Below are 24774 nucleotides of genomic sequence, written 5' to 3' on the forward strand. Positions count from 1 at the left end.
GCTGTTATCCTAAGCGAAATATGTCGGTCAGAGAAAAACAGTTTTCATATGACCTCACTGATAGGAGGAATTTGAGAAACAAGACAGAGGATCATAGGGGAAGGGAGGGAAAAGTGAAAGAAGACAAAACCGCAAGAGAGTCTTAATCTCAGGAGATAGATGAGGGTTGCTGGAGGGGAGGGAGGTGGAGAGGGTGGGGTGGCTGAGTGATGGACATTGGGGAGGGTATGTGCTATGATGAGTGCTGTGAATTGTGTAAGATTGATGAATCACAGGCCTGTACCCCTGGATGCAGTTCAGTGATGTGCAGACAGCAGTACATTTTGCCCCTCAGTACTTCAGCTTGTATATCATTAACTCTAGAGTTCAGTATTTTTAAAGATTTTATTTATTTATTTGTCAGAGAGAGAGAGAGAGAAGAGAGCAAGCACACAGGCAGACAGAGTGGCAGAGGGAGAAGTAGGCTCCCTGCTGAGCAAGGAGCCCAATGTGGGACTCAATCCCAGGACCATGGGATCATGACCTGAGCCAAAGGCAGCCTCTTTACCAACTGAGCCATCCAGGCATCCCTAGAGTTCAGTATTTTTAAAGTTTTTTTAGGTAGAGTTTACATAGAAGGAAATGCACGAGTCTTAATTATATCATTTTCATAGGTTCTGACGAACACATACATTGGTTAACCCAAACCCTTAGCAAGATACTGAATATTACCATCATCCCAGAAAGTTCTATAAGTACCTTTTCAACAGTCACTGATTTTTTTTCCACTATAGATGGAAGATCAGTTTTCCCTGTTACAGAACTTAATATAGGTGAAATCAGCATGAACACTTTGGAGTAGGGTTATTCTAATCAGCATAACTTTTATTATTTTTCTTTATGATACTTTAATCACCACTGACATATAGTTGTGTCTTGTCCATTTTCTCTCCACTGGAATGGAAGGGGCTTTATTTTGTCCATTTCTGTACTTCTCGTTCCTAAAACCATGCCTGCCACATAGCAGGTACTCAATAAATTTTGTTAAATATGTGCCTGATTAAATGATCTTGAGTGAGTGAGCAACTGGGCAAAGAACCTGGCTTGGCTTGTAAATGCTTCTGAGGAAATGATTAACAAGGTCAAAAACTACTAAAAATTTCAAGTAAGATAAGAACTGAAAGGCACAGATTGAATTTAACAACAAAGAGATGATTTATTGTTGACCTTTGATAAAGCAGTTTCTGGGAAATAGAGCTGTATTCAGAATGCTCTGTGATGGGGTGAATGCGGGGGTTAGAAGTGTGTAGAAAACATTTAAAGAGAGCTAGTATGTAAAGCTTTCTCACCAGTGAACACACAGAGTAAGGAATGCTTGGTTGGTGGAAACGTGTAAGAGGAGATAGAGAACTGAGGGTTAGTTTTTGTTTTATAAAATGGGAGATTTTAAAGTTTGTTTATTTGTTAAATTGGAGAGACTTTAAAGGGTAATCAGGTTCTGATGTGAGGAGTCTGTGGACACAGTGGTTAGCAGTAGAGGAGAGAATGAGGTAACTGTCTTTGTAGTTTATGAGAAAGCAGGTCTTCCATTATCCAAGTTTGAAACCAATAGTTATTCATTCAGTAACTAAATGTGGTAATTTTTATTATAATACATTTCACCAAATTCTTCCACATTCACTCTTTTCAAAGCAAGGTCTTAGTTCAGTAGTAGATTTTGAAAATTTATATATAATGTTCTAGTGAGAGAGAGACTATACCTAAATACTAGAAAGGCGAGTATTACGGTTGAAGAGATGTGTGGCAGTTATAAATGAGCATGTAGATCCATAAAATTTAAAGAATTTTATTGTGAAGTCTCATTCAGCCAAGTAACTTGTACCTACTGGGAAGTATTCATGAATTTCCACTATTGGGATATTTTTATCTCTTGTCAATTCCAGCCCACCTCTTTTCTAGGACCCATGGGTATAGCTTTAGCAGGCTGTCACTGTGAGTCACCCAGACCAATCCAGAGTATCATCCTTTGCTCTGCACCACCCCTTCCCCTACCAGTACCTTCTTCCATCGTTGCTGCCCAAGGCCTTGGTTACCACCTACACATTAGGGACTCCGTTGTGACAACTGTTGTGCCCCAAGAGGTAGAATCTCACTTTGGGAGTGACAGCTCAGCAAGTTAATCTCTTCTTGGACCAGCTGTTGGAAAAATGAGGTGGGGCATGACAGGAGTTTTTGCTCTTACTATGTAAGAACCTACATAATATTATTGATTTTGCCTTTTCACCTGCATAGCCTAAAATACTTCCTATCTGGCACTTTACAGAAAAAGTTTGGGAAAGATAAATTCTGTTAGGAGCAAAAACACTGAAATTTGGAAGTGAACCCCTATTTTGGAAAAATTAAAAACAGTTGGCTAGGGATGCCTGGGTGGCTCAGTCAGTTAAGTGTCCGGCTCTTGATTTCAGCTCAGGTCATGATCTCAGGGATGTGAGATTGAGCCCAACTTTGGGCTCCAACGTGAGTACTGAATATTTATTGAATGTTAAATTGGAAATATTTGCAGTTTGCCCGAGATAAAACTAGAATAGAGCTTCCTAGCTCATTATATAAATGGAACACTTGGTTATGTTTATTTTTTACCCCTAATAGTATAATGTATTCCTGCTCACAAGCAAAGACATGGACCAAGTTAAATATTTTAAGTCATAAAAAAAACACTCAGAGAATGGTGTCTATATATTATTCCAGTAGTAAGTATTTAAGAGCTCTTCTGTGTCAGAGGGTGTTTAGAGGGCCAAGAGAGGCTAAGCCTCTGATGCTGTGAAGTATGTGTAACAGCAGGCTGATCAGCCTGGGGCCTTGCATATGCAACCTATTACATAATGTCATATAGTGACAGGTTCTATGAGGAGAGATAGGTGAAGAGCTTAGTGAGTAGCTATGTCAGTAGTAGTGAGTAGCTATGTAAATTACTGTTATGTATATAACAGTATATAACTGTTATGTATATACTTGTATAATTTTAAGAAAATACTCTGCACAGAGTTTTTTACTTGCCTTTTTATTTTTCTCCAAGTTTTTATTTAAATTCCAGTTAGTTAACATATAGTGTAGTATTAGTTTCAGGTACAAAATTTAGTAATTCATCACTTACATGTAACACCCAGCACTCATCACAACAGTCCCCACCTTAATACCCATCAGCCACTTAACCTATTCTGCCCCACCTCCCCTCCAGTAACCCTCAGTTTGTTCTCTGTAATTAAGAGTGTTTTCTGGTTTGCCTCTCCTTTCCCCCACTGTGGTCTGGAGACAGTTGTTTCTTAAATTCCACATATGAGTGACATCATGTGGTATTTGTCTTTCTGTGACTGACTTATTTCACCCAGCCTAATATCATCTTAACTCCGTCCACGCTGTTACAGATGTCAAGATTTCACTCTTTTTGATAGCTGAGTAATATTCCATTGTGTATATTTACTACTTCCTCTTTATTCATTCATCAGTCAGTGGACATTTGGACTTGTTCCATAATTTGGCTATTGTTGATAATGCTGCTATAAACATCAGGATGTATGTATCCCCTCAATTCTGTTTTTGTTTTAGAGGAAGTATGAGTGCTGGGTGGTTCATTCGGTAAGCATTTGACTCTTGATCTTGGTTCAGGTCATGACCTCAGAGGGCCAAGATCAAGAGTCAAATGCTTACCGAATGAACCACCCAGATGCTTTTGTAGCCTGTAGGTAAATACCTGGTAGTGCTTTGTAAAATTTAGTTGTATGTCCATGTCAGTACAACTCACATTTAGCACATACTTAGTATTTATTAAGCACTTTTGCAGGCACTGTGCTATTTTTACACTGATGAGCAATATAGACTTAGACCTAAACCTTCATGAAGATTGTTGCTCTAAATATGTAGGTTTACCTTAATTCTTTTCAGTGTTCTTAATGATTCGTTTTTAAGTAGTTGCACACCAAGTGTAGGGCCCAACATGGGGCCTGAACTCAAGACTAGAGCTGAGGTCAAGAGTTGAATGTATTTATAGTATTTCCTTGTGTGTATTATTGTTTAACAAATTATCCCCAAATTTAGCAGTTTAAAACAACAAAACATACCATCTTAAATAGTTTCTGAGGATTAGGAATCTGGAGGTGGCTTAGTTGGATGCTTCTATGCAGGTTCTCATGAGGTTGTGGTCATCTGGAAAATGATTAAGTGGAGCTGACCTAGCAAACCCAGGAGAACTGAATTCTGGCCTGCGAGGGGGACAGGCCTGGTCTCTGCATTGGCACGATCAGATATGGTAGGAAGTGGTAGTAAAGATGGCACTACAGGGACGCCTGGGTGGCTCAGTTGGTTGGACAACTGCCTTCGGCTCAGGTCATGATCTCGGGGTCCCGGGATCGAGCCCCTCATCGGGCTCCCAGCTCCACAGGGAGTCTGCTTTTCTCTCTGCCCTTCTCCTCACGCATGTTCTCTCTCCCTGTCTCTCTCTCAAATAAATAAATAAAATCTTGGAAGAAAAAAAAAATGACACTACAAAGAGCAAGATTGAAAGTCACTTTGAGAAATAAATCCTTAATTCCCCTCCCTGCAGCCAGGACTAGTATCTTGCCTATAGGTGTTTTCTCTGGAAGTTCTCTACCTTTGGGAACACCAGGCACACTTGAGGGTGCTAAATTGGGACATAAGTGACCTTTAGGAGATTAGTAAGTGAATAAAGTTATAAGTGAGTTTGCAAACCCCAGCATTCTTACCTACTCAAATCCCAGAATATTGACACCGGATTTTACCTTCTCACCCAGACTGAAATTATCTTCTATTGAAACCCCCCCATCCTAAAAAGACTAAAAATACTGATACCTATTTGTCCTCCAACGAAATAGCCTTGTTCTCTACTTCTTTTTTTTTTTTTAAAAGATTTATTTATTTAGTTGACACATAGAGAGAGATCACAAGTAGGCAGAGAGGCAGGCAGAGAGAGAGAGAAGGAAGCAGGCTCCCTGCCGAGCAGAGAACCCGATGTGGGGCTCGATCCCAGGACCCTGAGATCATGACCCGAGCTGAAGGCAGCGGCTCAACCCACTGAGCTACCCAGGAGCCCCAGTTCTCTACTTCTTTAGTCAGTCCTACAATCTGCGCCCAGCCACACAAAGGCCCGTTTTCATATTTTCAGAGACATACGAGTAGATAGAACATATATTAAAGAAGGAGGTGTTGGGGCGCCTCCGTGGCTCAGTGGGTTAAAGCCTCTGCCTTCGGCTCAGGTCATGATCCCAGGGTCCTGGGATCGAGCCCCGCATCGTGCTCTCTGCTCAGTGGGGAGTCTGCTTCCTCCTCTCTCTCTGCCTGCCTCTCTGTCTACTTGTGATCTCTGAGTGTCAGATAAATAAATAAAATCTTAAAAAAAAAAAAAGAAGAAGAAGAAAAAGAAGAAGAAGGAGGTGTTGTAAAAGCAGAATACCTCAAGAACCAAAAGCTCTTAGAAATCAAATTCATTGGAAGATTTGAGTAATAAAGGTAAAGAATTTTTCTAAAAAACAGAACAAAAAGATAGATTTTTAAAATAAAAGAAATAAAATTGAAAATTTAGAGTACCAGTTCAAAGGGTCCGGTAAGAAAAGTTCCAGAAAGAGAGAAAATGGGAGGAAGTCCTTAAAACCCCAACAAATATGAGGGGCATAAATTTTCTTATTAAAAGGGCCCACCAAAATTCAGGATAATGAGTGAAAATAAATCTGTATTAAGATGCCTTGTTGTGAAAATTTTAGTACGTTGGGGCCAAAGAAAAACTTTTTTTAAATTTCCAGAGATTTTAAAAAGGGACTGGAAGCAGATCTCATACTTACCAGAATGGCATTGGAGTTCTCAGAATCAACACAGGAAGCTATTAGGCAACTTATGTTGAGGGAGATTAAATGCAATCTAAATTTAATAACTTACATGATCCCGAGTTAGTTTTGAAGCATTTTGTAACTTATGTTTACTGGATGCAGCTTAAGCAAACTATTAATTTTTTTACATGCCTTTTTTACGTTAAAGTATGCATACATGTGTGCACCTTGCTTAGGGAATACCTTTAGTATGTATAATTGTTCTGTAAGAAAATAATTTAGGGGTACTTGGGTGGCTCAATTAGTTGAGTGTCTGATTTGAGTTTGGCTAAGGTCATGAGACCCAGCCCTGTGTCAGGCTCCATGCTCAGTGGGGAGTCTACTTTAGATTCTCTCTCCCTCTGTGCCTCTCCACCTGTTCTGCTGTTTCTCTCTATAAAATAAATATCTTTAAATAAAAAAGGGGGGGTTTAATTATTAAAGACCTCTCCAATCCAAAAAGAAAAATTAGATTGGGCCCCTGGGTTTAAGAGAAAGAAAAATACTTCCATTTCTTCTACTTTCAATTGAAAACAAGAATGTTACAATCAGAAATAAGCAGGTATTTATATTTTATATTTAACATTTTTCTTCTAGGAAACGGGAATCACAGAGGAGAAAACAAGAGTGGGGAAAATAAGAGATTGAGTCTTTGAGATGGAACAGAAAAAGATGAAATTGGGCTGTCCAAAAACTGAGTAGTTTCACCAAAAACAAGAGGGAGATAGTTGTATACAAAAAGACACTGAATGCATATAGAAGAATTATTGTGGAGCAATTTCACCCCATACTTCTTTAATGCAGTTTCTCCTAAAATATTTTAGATGTATGTTTTTTAAATTACCAGCAAAAGTGGATAATTACCTCATTAACATTTTGTGCCTTGAGTGTGATACTGGGCTGGAAATTCCTCTACTTTTGATTAAACTTGTCTTTAATTAATTAATTAATTAATTAATTAGAGAGGCAGAGCATGAACAGGAGGAATGGCAGAGGGAGAGGGAGAAGCAGACTCCCTGCTGAGCAGGGAGCCCAATGCGAGGCTCAGTCCCAGGACCCTGAGATCATGACCTGTGTCGAAGGCAGCCGTTTAAACTACTGAGCTACTCGGGCACCCCTACCTACATTTGTCTTTTCTGATGATAAATTTTCTATGATAAATTCTATAAATTAGTAACATTTTAAAATTTTAGGTAATACTTTATCTCCCTTTCTTGACCATATTTATTGAGTTTCCAATACTGTTAATAGAAAAGGAATAAGAACTTAAAGGGTACTAATAATTGGGAAAAGAAACTTTTATGTGTGTGTGGAGTGTGTATATATATACATATATATATGTGTGTATATGTGTATATATATATATATATGTATATATATACACACTTTTTAAGGTGTGTGTGTATATGTATCCTTTTAAAGTAAGACTTGTAATTTTCCTGATTATATATAAGGAATGATTTTTCAGATTGTCTTAGTTATCGTATATTTTTGTTTTGCATTTTTGTTAAAGGTGGGAACAGAGAAAAGATCCTCATGGTAGAACTTACTACGTGGATCATAATACTCGAACGACTACATGGGAGAGGCCACAACCTTTACCTCCAGGGTAATGTGACAGCTTTATACATCTCCAGTTGTGTTTTATCATACATGTGATTTCTTAAACTTACTTATTAATGATTCTTTCATTGTGCATGTTCTGTTTCCTTCATTTACTTCTGTGAATAATTTCAGTTAATAAGATTTGTTATATTGTATCTCTTCTACAGTTAGTCTGAAGGGGCTTCGTCAAGAGATTGTCAAACACTGGCAAGAGTTACTGAGAGTACTTGTCATTTTGATCCACTTTTAGTGCTTGTCATTAGTTTTTAAGGAATGAAAGGTGTATTTAGGAAAATTTGTATGTATGGTTCTCCAGAGATAGCGATCTAAGGTATGTTACATGACGTTTAATGATACAAGAGATGCGAAAGTGCTTCAAAGTTATCTAAAAGATTACTCTAAGTAAAATTGTATCACATTATGGCTTTAGTTAAATGAATAAAAACATTTCTATTACATGCTAAATAAATTCATGCTTGTTAGGCTGTCATTCATGATCATTCACAAACAGACCTTCCTTTTCATTTGTGTTCTTAACTCCTTATATCTATTGTGCTGATAGCTATTCGAATTATATTATTTATATACTTCTCAGACACTATCTGAGGGGCACCTGGTGGCTCAGTCTGCTGAGCATCTGCCTTTGGCTCAGGTCATGATCCTGGGGTCCTGGAATAGAGCCCTGCATCAGGCACCCTGCTCAGTAGGGAGCCTGCTTTTTCCCTCTGCCCCTCGCCCTCCGCTCTCAAATAAATAAATAAAAAAAATCTTCTAAATACATGCATATATATGTACATAGAAAAAAAAACCCACTCTGCCAGTTCCTACAGTATCTTCCTTATTGTCTTTGCTGCTCACTCAGAATATCTGTCCTTCCAGATGTAACTTAAAGTTCATGAATATAGTACACATTCCAAGTCCAGAAAATTCAAAGCATAAATGTTATTTTTGTGCGACTTATTGCTGAAAGGATTTTTAAATCACTGTATGAGTTAATGGCACAGAGAAGAAGTGTTTGCAAGGGAGCTGAGATGGGGCAAGTAGGAGAACTCTCTAGGCTTGCCTTGTGCCTTGAATAAGCTACGTAACAAGATCAATGGCACAAATTGACTTACAGTTCTCTGAAACTGGGAGGGTGGGGGAGAACTTCAGTTGGTGAAATAGGAAAGAGCATTTTGTTTTGAGGGAATATTCAGACAAAGAGATGATAAAGGGAAACATACGATACACTTGGGACCAGCAAGTAGTTATTTGACTCTCATGTAGCTCCCTTGAAAGATCTTAGGGTAGAGGAGGCTGAAATGGTGAAGGGTTTCATTTTAATGTCATGTGGGAGAGCTCTGATAGGTGGGATGACATGATTGCATCTGCATTTCGGCTGGAAGGTTAAAGACCTGTAAGAATCGAGTTACAGCCCTGAACTTGGGCAGGTGCTAAGGGGCAGATTGCTAGGTGTACAGTGAGCACTCAGTAGCTTCTTAACCAGAAAAAGAGAGAGGGTAGCCAGATTGATAACTGGGACTTTTCAGTCTTTGGTCCCTTTTTTAGATAGTTCTCAGAAATCATATAGTGCTAGAATGGAAGGCAATTTAGCCCCCAAAAAGCAGGTTACATATTCAAAATTTTAAAGATATGTTCTGCCTCTGATTTTTAAATTATATGAGTGAAGTATTAACTAAATACTTACCAGTTTCTGTTTAATTTTTATTAATGCTTGTTTTGTTTGTGGCAGTTGGGAAAGAAGAGTTGATGATCGTGGCAGAGTTTATTATGTGGATCATAACACCAGAACAACCACCTGGCAGCGGCCTACCATGGAGTCTGTTCGAAACTTTGAGCAGTGGCAGTCTCAGCGGAACCAATTGCAAGGAGCTATGCAACAGTTCAACCAGAGATACCTCTATTCGGTAATAGCAGATTGTAAGATGTTCATACAGCTCTTTCCTCCAGGCATTTGCTCTTTTCTACTTTGGTGATTTTTAAATGTTATAGACTGCACTGCAAGGTATTTTTTTATTTACTCTTTAATAAATAATTCTGATATACATACATACTAAGTTTTTTTTTTAATTCTGGTTTACTAGCAATATTACAGCTTTTATCTTTTTTAAGTGGTAGTTTGTAAGTGAAATTTCTTAATCGAACAATATGGCTTTACTAATTCCCAGTTCTTTGCCTTTAATTATAATCATTTTGTTTGCTCCTGATTTTATTTAAGACCAGTCTTGCCCTTTTCCAGCTGTTCTGATTCCCATTCCACATTGTCAGAAACAGCTTAATGTGTTTGACCTACCAGAGATATTCCTGGGATTGGAGATAGTGTTGTCCAAAATATCTAAGCTATTTGAAAATTTGACCTATTGATCGTCCATTTATTGCCAAAGCAAACATCCACAAGAAGACTTGGGGTAAAGGGAAATCTTCATTAAACAGGTTTGATCACAGGAAGTGGAAAATATAAATTTTAAGTACCAGACAACTCTAGAGAGTGTTTTGAGGCAACTTGAAAACCTGAAACATAGAGGCTAGCAGATAGGGAGGAAATAGGAAAGACACAAAAAAGAAAACTTAAATAACTCTTTTCCATTATCTTGCCTCAGGCTGGCTCTTTCAGCTCCATTTTCTTCACTGGTTAAATAATAAGTTCTCATTTGCAGGTTGACCCATTCTCCTGGTGATCTATAGCCAGCAGAGAGGGAGGGGGCCAACCCAGCTTACATAGCATTTCCTGCTGCCACCAGCTGGTTCTTTGGTAATTTGTACAGAAATCTGTAGTAAGATTTCACTGTTGCTGTATGTAGTAAACAAGAAATTAGGTACTGTGTGCTTTTGTTCTGGGTCATCTTAGCTGTATATATGAAAGCCTCGCAGAAACAGGGCAGAATCGGGTCATAGGGATGTAGTAGAAGTGTGTTCTGCAGAGAACATCCTTAAATGGGTTGAGGTGTAATTATCTAAGTATAGCACAAGTCTGGGATGAAAGTCCGGCTAATGCATACATCAGCTCAGTAATGTCACCTGTTAACCCAATTCTTTGTGCATCATTACCATGCTTCATGGGCTTCATTCCCCACCGTACAAAAGAAGATGGGGAAAAGGGAGTGAGAAGGGCAGATGGCTTTTATCTTGCAAGCCCTGCCTTTTTACTTGTAAAGGGGTGTCCTTACCAGGGACTTCAACCAGTACTCCCTGACTAGACTTGGTCATTCTGCCAACTCAACTGTGAGGAAGGCTGGGAGTGGAATATTAGACGGACACATTGCTGTCTCGAACAAAACAGTGATTTGAGTGTCATGGACGGAGGTGTGGGAAGTGGATATTAGGTAAAATTAGCATCTATTAAAAGGTTATAAAATATTATGTATAACTGTCATTAAGATGTAATTTTTCAGGTGATGATTTTTACATTTGTCGTTCTTTTAAATTGATAGTGCAATGTTTATATTTTCTTCTGAATATATTTCTGGGCAATAATATATGTAGGCATGAATGTTTATTTATGAATATATAAAAGATACTAATACTAAGATAAAAGTTTACAAAGATGATACTGGATTTTAATGTTGATTTTATTAATAGGTGTGTCTTAAAGGGAACTGTGATTATTGTTGTAATTTTAAACAAGTAATATTTTTCATTTAAACACCATAATTTTCTATATGCTCTTCTCACTTCACTCCCAACAAGTTATGATAGAAGGGCTAAACAAATTAAAAATTAATTATTAGATTGAAATCTAATTAAATTAAAATGTTTAAAGAATTAAAATATTAATCTCAGTATATTATTTCTAAATCATCCTAGAAAAATTAATGATTTTATCAACTGATGGGCCCCTCTTAACTCATGACATTTTTAAATGTACTTTGTATCTTGAAATCACTGTATTTACATTCCTTTATTATATTTTTTAGAAAATTACTATAAAATATTGTTCTACAAAGTATTTAGTTTATCTCTGCTTTTATATTAATGTTTTTATTTTTCCCTCCAACCATTTCTCCAATCAGGCTTCAATGTTAGCTGCAGAAAATGACCCATATGGGCCTTTGCCACCAGGCTGGGGTAAGCTGATATGTTGTTGATAAAAATGTCTGAAGGTATATTTAGTAAAGAGTGATTAAATGCTCTGCTCACTCTATTTTTTAGAAAAAAGAGTGGATTCAACCGACAGGGTTTACTTTGTGAATCATAACACAAAAACAACCCAGTGGGAAGATCCCAGAACTCAAGGGTATGTGCGTACTAAGCCCTTCACTAAGTCATCTTACATAGATCTATGGATAAAATCAAGTAAATCTTGATTCTAATGTTTTTAGTACCTAGAAGATACTCACCTTCTGACTGTAATGTTATCTTTTAGCTTACAGAATGAAGAACCCCTGCCAGAAGGCTGGGAAATTAGGTATACTCGGGAAGGTGTTAGGTACTTTGTTGATCATAATACAAGAACTACAACATTCAAAGATCCTCGCAATGGGAAATCATCTGTGTAAGTGAAAACCTGAAGTCTTAAATGCTATTTAATGAGGACATAAAAATTTAGCTTCAAATGCTCACTTCTGCAGCACATATACTAAAAATTTAGCCTCAAGTTTAGCAACAGATTGTACTTTGTGGATCAAGAAAACCTATGTAAGTAATAGCCTGGTATACCCATTTTTGCTTTACATTACTAGAGAAGGAATTTGTAGCACGTAATGTGTTAATAGTAACGCTAGCAAATATTTCTCTCGTGATTGCTATGTGCAGCATAGTACTCTACAAGTGTTGTATAAACTACTCATTTTATCTCCCAACGACCCCTTGAGAGAGATACTATTATTTTCCCTTTTTCAGTGCCGAAACTGAGACTTATGGAGCATAACTAACTTGTGCAAAACCAGACAGAAGGGAATGGAGCTGGTTTCAGACCAAGGCAGTCTGTTCACAGAGTCTGTGCTCTTAACTGCATATTATGGTACTACAGTTCATAAAGGAATGAGATGTTAACACATTTGAATTTTCCAGATAAAAATATGTTAAAATAGAGCTCACCTTCATCCTTAAACTCTTAAGTGTGATATCTTTGCATCACAAAGAAAATAGAAGCAACCATAAAAGGGTTTTTTGTTTTTTGTTTGTTTTGCTTATTCCTACTGTCACATCTGCCCACCTCCCAGCATCTGTTTTCCTTTTTGATCCTGTAGATGAACTGTCAATGTTCCTATCAAAGACCAGTCCCTTTGCTGGCACTCTGGATATTTCCCCCTTCTTTCCCATTTAATTGCTCCAGCAGTTACCATCTTGCTATCCTCCATCATCAGTTTTTCTTCTACTGAATTAAATCTCATCAACTGGTATTTCTCCTAGATGAAAAAACAAATAAAAACACAACATTTTACCTTCTAAATTAATTCTTTGAAAATTCTTATTATTACTGGCCTTTAAAGAAAAAGTACCTGAAAGCATTATTTCTACATTGCTGTTTCTAATTTCTCTTTCAAACAGACTATAAGGAAGTTCCACTGACCCTGAATTTGTTAAGGACACCAGTGATCTCCATCACCATTGTTAATTGTTAATTCAGGGGTTGGTTGTGTTCCTGTCTCATTTAATTTAGGAGCATTTGACACAATACATTTCTAGCTACCTCAGCTTGAGAGTATGTCCAGAATCCACGTAGGTCTTACCATATCCACTGCCACCACATGGTCAGCTGGAGTGGTGCCTCTGTCTGTCTGCTTTCTACCACACCTCTTACAGTGTAATTCTTAAAGCAACAGGATTGACTTTTTTTTTTCTCCCTCTATTGAGTATAAAGTCATTCCTTCACACAAAAACTTCTCAGTGATTTCCCATCTTGGAGTGAAAAGGAGAGTCCTCACAGTGGCCTCCACAGCCTTATAGAATGTGACCTGTTACCGCTTCAATTTCATCTCTGTTTTCTCCCCTCATTCACTCTCCTTCAGCTTCACGGGCCCCCTAGCTATACTTCAAGCACCTGGGCTTTTACCTCTGGGTCGTAGCTTTTATTCTGCTCTTTCCCCAAATATGTACATGACATAATACCTTTCCTGTTTTTGCTCAAATATTAATTTGCCCGTGAACTCAGCACTGTTCACCATTTCAGAAATTTAAACTTCTCACTGTACCACTCCATGTCTTTTTTACACTGCCTTTCTGTTTCTCTCTCCCTTCTCTCTCCCTTCCCCCTCCTCCTCTTTGAGGAGCAGGAGTGATAAAACATTTACTCCCTTCTGGGGTGCCTGGGTGGCTTAGAGGGTTGAGCTTCTGCCTTCGGCTCTGGTCATGGTCTCGGGGTCCTGGGATTGAGCCCTGCGTCAGGCTCTCTGTTTAGCCAGGAGCCTGGTTCCCTCCCCTCTCTATGCCTGCCTCTCTGCCTGCTTGTTACCTCTTTGTGTCAAATAAATAAAATCTTAAAAAAAAAAAAATTATCCTCTTCTAACACACTGCCTATATAGTTTACTTCTTTATTTTGTATCTTGTCTGTCCCCTTCACTGGTATATAACCTCCACAAAAACAGGTTTTGTTACCTATTTTATTAACAAATAACACTCTCATTGGCTAGAAGAATGTCAGGTAATACTATATATTTCACAGATATTTGTTCAATAAATTCACTTGAACCTAACAACATAAGAGAACATTTTCCATCCATTCCAAAATGTTCCCTAAGATCATGAAAGGTCTTTGTGCTTGTATCTTAGGTTCTCCCTCAAAAGGCAGAATACCCAGGCCTTCTCAATGTGAATTGAACCTGTCCCCCCATACCACCCACTCTGCCTCTTCCCTCAGCGATCAGTTGAGCTGTGTGACCTGGATGTCACTTGTTCTTAGAAATTACTTTTGCTTTGCATACATGTCAGCAATGTTTCTTTCAGTTTGAGGTTAGGTATAAGTTATGATAGAATTTCTTTTCTTGTTCTTTTCTACCTAGAGTTCTGTCCTCCTTAGTTTTAAGTATTATCAGAGTTGGTTTTTTTTTTTTTTAATAGTCAGTAATAAACTTAATATTTCGTTTAACTGACTTCTTTACAAAAGACCCATACATGCATGCAATCTTGCTCTTTGTGTGTGTCCGAGCTGCACAAGCCTCTTGGCCCACCAAATGTTATCTGCTGTCCCAGCAAGTAACTTTCCTGTGGTCATTTCTAGGACTCTGGTATACTCCAGTTTCATACTGAATATTAAATATCCAATTTTATTTCAGATTAATATATGTTTGTTTGTTTTTTTCCTTTAGAACTAAAGGTGGTCCACAGATTGCTTATGAACGCAGCTTTAGATGGAAACTTGCCCACTTCCGTTATTTGTGCCAGGTACTACAGTGGTAAATAAATCTTATGTTCATAACCATTTAGTCTTATCTTTATACTTACCTTTACTGCACCATACATGATATCATGGTATTATTTTTGTTTTTAGTCTAATGCACTACCCAGTCATGTAAAGATCAATGTATCCAGGCAGACACTATTTGAAGATTCCTTCCAACAGGTAAGGAAGATTTTATCAGAAGAAACAATTATATTCTATATATATAAAGGGAGTTAGGGTTTAGAAATTTTAAACCATGACTGCCACTTACTGAGTGTCCCTAATAATAATAGTCATAATAAACCCCATCATGTAGCAACTGATTGCCATGTGTTTGGCACTGGCATCTTACGAGTATCATTTCATTTAATTCATCCTCACAACATTCCTTTGAGATAACGGCTACCATTAAGTCCATTTTAAATGAAGCTTAAAAGGCTTCTGGAACAAGTTGACACATTCTGACAGTTACTTTTCTACGACTTCATTAACTCAAACTTAAGTCTTGATAATACTACCAAATTAAAATTAAATCAGTATCCCTTCAGTAATCCTAATGTTCATTGTCCTCCTATAGTTTTCAGTTTAAAGATTTTCAGTTTAAAGATTAGGATCCCAGAGAGACCTCGTTTGAGCCACACTAGTTAAGATGGGAGTCCCTGCTCACCTCCCTCATAGTCCCATTCTAGCCCTTTATGTATTCTTTTCAGTAACACACAGCACCACGTGACCCATTTTGTCTCCCTTACTAGAGCTCCCATGGGAACACCAGCTACTTCATTTATTGCTGTTATGCTCAGTATCTAGAATAGTGCCTTGCACATAGCAGGTTTTCAGTAAACATTTTTGGTGAATGAATTAAATCTAATGTTTCTGCCTTTCCTGAATGATCTGCAGAATATTTACAGATTAAAAATCAAAATATTATTAGTTCTTTTTTTCTGATGTTGTGGAGAATTTTCCTAAGTCTCTCATTCTCCCCCCCCATACACACACTAAGTATTACAGTGATGAACTGAAAGTCCCTGTGTATACAGGTACACAGCGATTTTTACATAAACAAGCCAAAATGTAATAGCGGCACTCAAAAATTAGAGATGTTCAAATCCTAACTTTACTAGCTGTTGGAATTTGGGCAAGATACGTAATACAGCTGTTATCAAAACTTTTTTGGTTTGAGTTTTAATAAATTCCTAGCTTGTTATAAGCTGTTTGAGCTTTCTTGTAGTAAGTGTATATCATCCAGATTCATGAAAGATTTTATTTTGCTTTGTTCTTTGGTGTGGGGAGAAGCAGGGTCTGTTTGACAAGCGTGACTGCCTATGAGGCGAAGTCCTGCTGGTGAGCTCTGCTGTCTCCCAGACATGGCGGTCTTGGCTTTGGTTTTGACATGTGTGGTGGAAGTGATTGTTATCCAGAAGTAAAGCCTGTTTGCTAGAATCCTACTGTAAGCTTTTAAGGATTATGAAAATTGGGTTTACGTATTGTATAAATCCTTTGCTTTAGCTGAGTTCCTTTAGTACTGAGAAATGGAATAGTGGTATAAGCAGGGCCCAAAACAAGCTCTTTTGCTTTTCATCAAATGTTGAAAAATTTGCAAATCACTTTTTACAAGATTTTGGTAAAATTTGAGGAGCAACAGGGGAAGGAATATTTTATAAACTTAAAAGCTTTCTGTGTCACTCTTTCTTGCCACTAACCCAAAGTAGAACTACCATTTGATAGTAGAAGAGGGGAAAGAGATTTTAGAAGGTGAATCACAGAAAGCTTAATAGAGTAAGGTATAATATATCTACTAGTTCATGGAACACATCAGCTGATCCCCAGTTGAAGGCATTGTTGTATGAGATAAGGAACTGTGTAACTTTGGAAATGCAGATGAAATTTAAATTGAATTGTTTTGGAAGAAGCTTATGCTGTATATGAGTGTTTTAAGTATCCATGTTTTTGTTTTTAATTAGATTATGGCATTAAAACCCTATGACTTGAGAAGGCGATTATATGTAATATTTAGAGGAGAAGAAGGACTTGATTATGGTGGTCTAGCAAGGTAAAATAAAAAACACACATCTGCTTTGAAATAAGTATGTCTCCATTGTATGCAATGGATGTATTCTTGAAAACATACATTTTTTCAGTAGCAATCCAAAGTTATTTTTAAAAAACAAAAAATATTAGTGCAATTCTAGAGGTAAGCATTACTATAACTGTTGTGGTTATCCTATACATTTTCTGTGCATTTATAAAAATTTGTATGTATGTGTAGTATAATACATATTTGCTGGTTTTTTAAAACAGAATTGATGATACAATATGCACAATATAGCAACTTCATTTTATTGTTTTGTATTTCATGGACATCTTTTCATATCTTATATGGAGCTAGTAATACTACTCCTTTATTTAATGGTGCTAATATTTCTCTGTGTAATATTACATTTTATGTAGATACCGTAATTAATGGATCAGCATACATAAGGTTGTTTCTGAATTTTTACTATGTAACAATGTTTTATGTTTCTGTTTTAATCCAGTCTGAGTCTTTGAGAATAGTTTTTCACATTCATTAAATACATTCATTGTTAACAGTAGAAAATGTGAAGCAATATGAGTGGGAAATCCTTTTAATTTTTTTAATGAATAACTATAAAAATTTTTGCTTTGCCCAAATATAATTTGACAACAATTTGTTTTTTAGCAGAACACCCTCATTAAACCTTTTAAAAGTATTAAACCTTTTCACAGGAACAGATCTTTTTAAACTAGTATTTCAGAGGTGTACAGAATTACAAACTCACAATTTCTGTATAGCGGGCAAAAAGAGATAGATGGGAGCATATTTGTGGAATTATCAGAGTTGGTTAATTAGCATATTTTCTTCTCTAGTCCATTATTAAGCTTTTTCAGAAAAGAAACACTACCTATCATATCACATCTATTGTGATTTATCTCATTTTCAGGAATGTTCAGATATTAAAAAGATCTACCTTAGAAATGAAATACGGTTTTATTTTTTACAGTGTCTGACTTTGTAACATTTGTATGTTTGTCTGTACTTAGAGTCACCTCAGCTGTTTGGGTTTAGTTTCATGTTTTGAGGGTTTTAATGCATATATTCAGTTACTCGGTAACATGATTTTCTTATTCCTGAATTCTTAAATTTGATTCATGTTTTCATGTTTTGATTTATTCAGGAGTTCACAAGGGTGATACACTCCTTTAGTTTTGCATGTTTGAAAATGTGTTTTCAGTTGCTTTTGTATATAAACAGCTTCACTAGATACAAATTTCTTATGCAGCAGTAGTTTCTCCACCACTTTGTAGACATTACTTCCCTGTCTTCTAGCATTGAATGTTACAGCAGGTGAAGTAGAAGGCCAGCCCCTTGTAGGAAACTTTTTTTTACCCCCTTTGGATGCCCACACAGTCCTTTTCCTTGAAGTTTGTTAATTTCATTGTTGATTGTTTTATATCTTTTCTTAGGAACATATTAAGATCTTTCTTAAGGGAAATTTTCTTCTATTATGTCTTTGAATATTTTTTCTGTTCCATTTGTTCCATTTTTCTTCAGGAACATCAATCATGGGTATGTGGAATCTTCTTTGTCAGTCTTACATGTCTGTCATCTTTTCTCTGATTATTTTTATCTTTCTTTTCAGTTTTGTTTTGATTTTCTCAAACCTGTCCTCATGTCACTGTATGCAGTACTGCCCTACATTTTGTTGCTTCTAATGTGATTTTTCTTCATTAGTGGCTTTACTGTTTTCTTCATTTTCTTCTCTAGGCTCTGCTACCTCATCTGTTGTCTCATAATTTTTTTAACCTCTACTATCTCTTTAGTTTATTTGGGAGTACAGTAAAGGATATGCTGAAAGTGAACTCTTCCACTTCTTGTTATAATTTTTCTTTATTTTCTTTCAATGTCAGGGTATATAGGTCAGATACCAAGTACAGGCTTTCTTCTTTTGAATATATTCAGTTTTCTCTGGGCTGCTGTTTGCTAAAAGTGATCTGCAGCAACTAGAAAGTTTATTTCTAGTTTTTCATTTTGTTTTTGTTTTTGCATCTGAACCAATTATCACAGATCTGTCAGTCCTTTCCCCTGGGGGCCTGTTTTAACCTGAGCCTTGTCACAGTGTGAAGTCACTTGGTTCAACTACTACTTTGGGACTGGATTTAGTTTTGTGAATTGGTGTTTATCATTTCTTACTTGATTTTGTTTAGGAAAAGATTCTCGTCTCTACCAGTCAGGCAGTTTCTGAGATGGTATTTTTAAAGCTTTAGAAAAACTTTTGTGAATGGGCTTCCAGGCCAGATTTAGCCTGCCTAATAATGGCACCCATTGTGATTTTAAATTTTTTCCCATTATTTGACAGCATTAAAGAAAATCACTAGATTATGCTTAAGAATCAAGATTTCTGGCTTCTCTTTAAAAACCCTAGACCCACGTTCCCACCTTCTCACATGGCATCAGTTGGCTGAATCTGCATAGCTGATTCAGTTCTGTGGGATAGATACACTTTTTCACTCTGCACACCACGGCACTGTCATCTAAGGGTGGTGATTATCTGCCTAGAAAGAATTTTTCCTTAATGGGGGGGATTGTGGCTAAGTAGAGAATGTGAAGCCCATACAGAGAAAGAAGCCATGTGTAATGATCACTATAAGCATTTGAGCTTGGAACCCTGCTTAGAAGAAATTATTATTGAAAGTCTTACAGATTGGGTTTATTTTGTGATATGAATTATTAATCTTTTATCTAGTTAGATTTCATTATTAGACTTTGCTAAATAAGGGGAAGTAGGTGGTGATACGTTACAGAATGCTTATCACATTTAAAGATGCCATGTTTTTAATTTTAGTTCCATTTGTAATTTGTTGGCAATAAAACTAAAACTGCTGCATAGCCGCAGTACTGTGTATGTCAGTATCAGCAGCAGATACTTAACTAAAACCAATCCCCTGGGGGCCTGTTTTAACCTGAGCCTTGTCACAGTGTGAAGTCACTTGGTTCAACTAAGTGAGAGCTGAATGCCTATGAGTTAAGGATACAAAAATGTATATGAACACATGACTTTTGCTTTTGAGGAGCTTTTAGTCTAGTTGATGGGCAGGTCATGTGCAGGAAAATGAATAATATTGTGATTGTTATCACAGTACCACAAAGCGTTCAGTGATTGATACAAACAAATATGATGAAAGTGGGATGAGTCTCAGTTGGACTGAAAGCAAGTGGGACCTACCGAGGCTGAGTTGACACTGAGGAGACATAACCCAAACAAAAGTGTGGCAGAGAAATAAGCCTGTTACCTGTGAGTAGCACCAAGTTTGTAGTTGGGCATCATAGGAACTGCAGGTAACTGAGCAGAGGTCCAGATCTTAGAAGGACTTAACTGGAGGGCTAAGGAATTGGTCAGCAGAGTTATGAAAGGCTGTTGAGCAGAGAGATGATATGTGTATGGGTGTATCTAAGATTTGTTTTTTAAATTCATGTATGTATGAATGCTAAAAAATAATACTATTTTCTTTTAGAGAATGGTTTTTCTTGCTTTCACATGAAGTTTTGAACCCCATGTATTGCTTATTTGAGTATGCTGGCAAGAACAACTATTGTCTTCAAATAAATCCAGCATCAACCATTAACCCAGACCATCTTTCATACTTCTGTTTTATTGGTCGCTTTATTGCTATGGTAAGTTCTTATTTTCTTCTACTTATTTCAGAAGTATTTTGGAGAGGACTTAATGATGCATGTTATCCTTGGTTATGTGTATTCACATATTTTGTTACCAAGGAAGTTTGCCTAGAAAAGAGAGTACTGTATTTTTGGTGTACCTGTATGAAATCAAGATTATGAATATAAGGATTATCAATGCAGCCACTTAGTCTTTAAAAGTCCTTTCATTTTATAAATTAAAGTTTAATTATGGTGTGACTACTTCTGAGTAAAAAGAAAATCTGAGTTGTATTAAAAATTGCACTTGACTGATGTTTTGGGAGTTCTTAAAGATTTTATTTATTTATTTATTTGACAGAGAGAGAGAGAGATCACAAGTAGGCAGAGAGGCAGACAAAGAGAGAGAGGAGGGGAAGCAGGCTCCCTGCTGAGCAGAAAGCCCGATGTGGGGTTCGATCCCAGGACCCTAGGATCATGACCTGAGCCAAAGGCAGAGGCTTAACCCACTGAGCCACCCAGGCGCCCCATGTTTTGGGAGTTCTTAGAGCTTTGCAGAAACTCTTGTGGGACTCTTGTCTTTTCAGAAATGTTGTATTTATTTGTACTTTCTGTCTATTCACTTAGCAAATATTTATTAAGCATCGACTATGGTATCATTGTATGACAGAGATGAGACCATGATAAAAAGACACAGTCCCTGCTCTCAGGGATCTAAATTCTATCAGAGGGAAACAGAATAACACACAAGTATGTGCTGAGGGAGAAGGAATGCTGCTTTTCTATATGGCATGATTAGAGGTCGACTCTTGGGGGGGTAACACATGAACAGAAACTGAAAGCAGGGGATTGAATGATGCATATATCTTGGAGAGTAATATTCTAGACATAAAGGAACAGGGGAAAAAAAGGTTCCAATGTGGAATTACATATTTCTTTTTGTTTTTTTAAAAGACTTTATTTATTTATTTGGCAGCACAGGTAGGCAGAGTGGCAGGCAGAGGGAGAGGGAGAAGGAGGGTCTCTGCTGAGCAGGGAGCCTGATGTGGGACTTGATCCCAGGACTCTGGGATCATGACCTGAGCTGAAGGCAGCCGCTTAATGACTGAGAATTATATTTTTGATTGAAAAATGGCATGTGTGGAGCAGAGTATATGAGAGAGAATTTGGTGGGAGATGGGGTTGAAAGATAACTGTGTGAGACTTCTGGAAATTCACAAAAGGGTTTTGAGCAGGGAATGTCATGAGACTAAAACATTTACATGCAGATAATGATAAGTAAGAAGAAAGAATTTGATGAAGTCAAAGGGATAGGGAATATGGGAGCAATGACAGTGAGTAGGAGAGATGAAGAGATCTGTGCACACATAGAAGTATGAGGTAATAGAGTGTATAGATTCAGATGCTAGTAGTGAGCAGATGTGGTGGAACACAAAAATTCTCTTCTGGTGGCTTCTGTTTCCTCAATGATACAGAAAGCAAGATCATTAGCTCAGAGTGAGGAGTAGGGAAAAGTATTTGAGAAATAATAGTCCCCCGGGAGAGAAAGTACAGTGGGGAAGTACAGTTAATCAGGCAGCACTAAGTTCCTGCTGGAGGTTGTTGGTCAGGAACTAGTCAGCATGGTTGTGTTTGCATTTCTCGCATGTTCCAATACCCAGGCATAGGCATGCAGTAGGTTAAGGGTTGTGTTTACCTGGGCTTTGGATTTTGCCAGAATTTCTTTGAGGAGAGGCTGGGTTTGAAGGTGTACACTGGAGTAATTTTAGTGATTTGATGATGGAATCAAAACTGAATAAGGAGAGAATAACTTTGTTGAGAAGCTGAGAGATAGTGATAAGGTTGCATGTATTGTTTAGATCCAAGGGGGATCAGAAATTACAAATACCACTACAAAAGGCAGTAAGCTAGGAAATTAGGTGATGGTTAAAATTGTGTTTGTGAAAGAATGCTGTTATTGCTAGTAATAGTATCCGATGTTAAAAATGTTTAGCTAAGAGCACTAAGGTTACTGAAAGGACTAAAAAGGGTATTAAGCAAATCATCATTGTAGATATTGAAATGTCTAAAATTATGATGGTGGTGTAGAAGAACATAGCATTGAGGGCGTAATAAGGAGAAACTCCGAGATCTAGGGTTGATGGCAGCAAAGTGGGTGCAGGGAAGTGGCCATGAGCCACTCAAGGAAATATGAAGCTATGAACTTTAAGATGGGCAGATTTGGGGAGAAGGAATTAGTAATGAGCAACACCTGCCCTACTTCCAGGCCTGTTGACATGAGGGGGATGGGAAAGAAACAGCACCCCTGTGGGAGGACTTGGGATGGAAGCAAAGTCTTCAGAAAAAGGCTAGATGTTGTTAAATCAAGATGCTAAAGTATCTACAGGGAAGGAGTGGGGGGCGGATTTTGTTAATGATGGATCACGAGCTTTAGAAGGCAAGCATAAGAGATGGTTTTGGGAGTTAGGGAGGTGTGAGAAATGGAATTGGATATTGAGATGGATGGGCAGTTGGTGGTGAAAGTCGGGGTGTGAGGAGGGGGTCTGGTGCTTTTTGTGTTGGCTGTTGTGAGCAGGAGGAAGGCAGATGGGGTCGGTCTTGCCAGGTGCATGCACAGGAGCCCTGAGGCTCCATCTGTATTTCTGCCTCCATTTAGGCCAATTTAATTTATAAAACATACTAGAAGAGTGGGGTTTTGGTACTGTTCTTTGACCATTCTCGTTGACAGTTATTGTTAGGACATGATAGAGTTAAGTGTTTGAAGTCATGTAACTGTAATTTGTCTGTCATACTTAGCATTTTGCATAATATTTTGGTTTTCATGATTTATCCTGGTTACTTTTATTAAGTGCTTATTTTGCTTGTGAAGCCTCATGATTTCTGTTATTGTGCTCTGAATAAGAAAAATACTGTTTTATAAATTTTTAAGCAAAATTTTTTATTTCTCTTGGCAGGCACTTTTTCATGGGAAGTTTATTGATACTGGTTTCTCTTTACCATTCTACAAACGTATGCTAAGTAAAAAACTGACTATTAAGGATTTGGAATCTATTGATACTGAATTTTACAACTCCCTTATCTGGATAAGGTTTGAAGATTTATCTTTCAATAAGACATTTTCTTGGAGCCAATTTAGATACCATGTTAATTAGTTGATATACATTTGTATCACCCAGAGATAACAACATTGAAGAATGTGGCTTAGAAATGTACTTTTCTGTTGACATGGAAATTTTGGGAAAGGTTACTTCGCATGACCTGAAGTTAGGAGGTTCCAATATCCTGGTGACTGAGGAGAACAAAGATGAATATATCGGGTAAGGTGATACACCTGATTGACCTTAATCTCTAGAGCTTCTGGAGTATGTCAGAACTAACTCCTCTATCTGTGCCTTTAATTTGACCCCATGTTCACTCCTCTGGGAAGCTGTTGCACATTCATTCCTCCTTCCATTTATCCTTTTTTGTCACTTGCTCTCTACTCTGACAGGACTCAAAAATTCAAATGTACTAAAATAACTTCTTTGCCTTATTTAAGTTCTTCTCGACAGTATCAGTGTTCTTGAAATAAGACACTTTCTCACTTCTGCTTGCTCTAAGCATTCTGACCTTTGTCCAGATCAAAATTTATGGAACTTTAGGACTAAAAAGGGCTTTGCAAAGACTGGTGCAGTTTCTTTATTTCTAAATGAAGCACCCAGGGTGCTCTGTCAGGTAGTAGCGAAGCCCATTCCGCAGCCACCCTGTGCCCAGCACGCTGATGCTCAGTTCCACTTCCAGCTCACTTTTCCTCTTTAACTTAGTCTTTTCACAGTACCTGCCACAGCCTCTATCTTGAAACTCTCTGTTCCCTTGAATTCCATGATCCTGCACCATATGGATTTTCTTCACGTACTGTGTAATGATGGTTATCTAAATCTCCATTTCCTAAATGTGCTCTAATATAAGAGTGACCAAAAACTAACCACAACCAAGATGGGATGATCAGAATAGTTTCTGGAAGGCTTATTCTGGTATCTTTGTGGAGGACAAACTGGGAGGGATAAATGAATGAATGGAAGGAAGTACTCAGAGATCAGAACACAGAAGCTCTTTCATTCTCCTAGAAATTGAGTATTGTAGGCCTGAAACAAGACACTGTAGAGATGAAAGTGAGGGAATGGAGTTTTGAGGATATTATAGAAATAAAATAGTTCAGATTCCATAACCAATTACATGTAGTGGGGAAAATACCAGCAAATGATGTATTTAGGGTTTCTGGATTGGTTAATAGTTGGCATGTTTTAGCAGGATATTCAAGGAGAGAGGACTTTAATATC

The 24774-nt window shown here is 37.5% G+C and overlaps 1 protein-coding gene across 4 annotated transcripts in view; it reads left to right on the forward strand.

Annotated features, from left to right (window-relative positions):
- WWP1 (WW domain containing E3 ubiquitin protein ligase 1) overlaps window positions 1-24774 on the forward strand; it is a 150138-nt gene that overhangs the window by 70657 nt on the left and 54707 nt on the right. For all 4 annotated transcript variants that reach the window (XM_059394817.1, XM_059394814.1, XM_059394816.1 and 1 more), the window contains 11 exons: window positions 7369-7464; window positions 9193-9367; window positions 11471-11525; window positions 11610-11694; window positions 11824-11952; window positions 14708-14783; window positions 14890-14961; window positions 16743-16831; window positions 20314-20473; window positions 23410-23543; window positions 23632-23772. In XM_059394817.1, the coding sequence (XP_059250800.1) occupies window positions 7369-7464; window positions 9193-9367; window positions 11471-11525; window positions 11610-11694; window positions 11824-11952; window positions 14708-14783; window positions 14890-14961; window positions 16743-16831; window positions 20314-20473; window positions 23410-23543; window positions 23632-23772 (1212 nt within the window). The remainder of the gene's footprint in view (window positions 1-7368; window positions 7465-9192; window positions 9368-11470; window positions 11526-11609; window positions 11695-11823; window positions 11953-14707; window positions 14784-14889; window positions 14962-16742; window positions 16832-20313; window positions 20474-23409; window positions 23544-23631; window positions 23773-24774) is intronic.

Source organism: Mustela nigripes, chromosome 3 (genome assembly GCF_022355385.1).
Source record: "Mustela nigripes isolate SB6536 chromosome 3, MUSNIG.SB6536, whole genome shotgun sequence".
Classification (NCBI taxonomy): Eukaryota; Metazoa; Chordata; class Mammalia; order Carnivora; family Mustelidae; genus Mustela; species Mustela nigripes.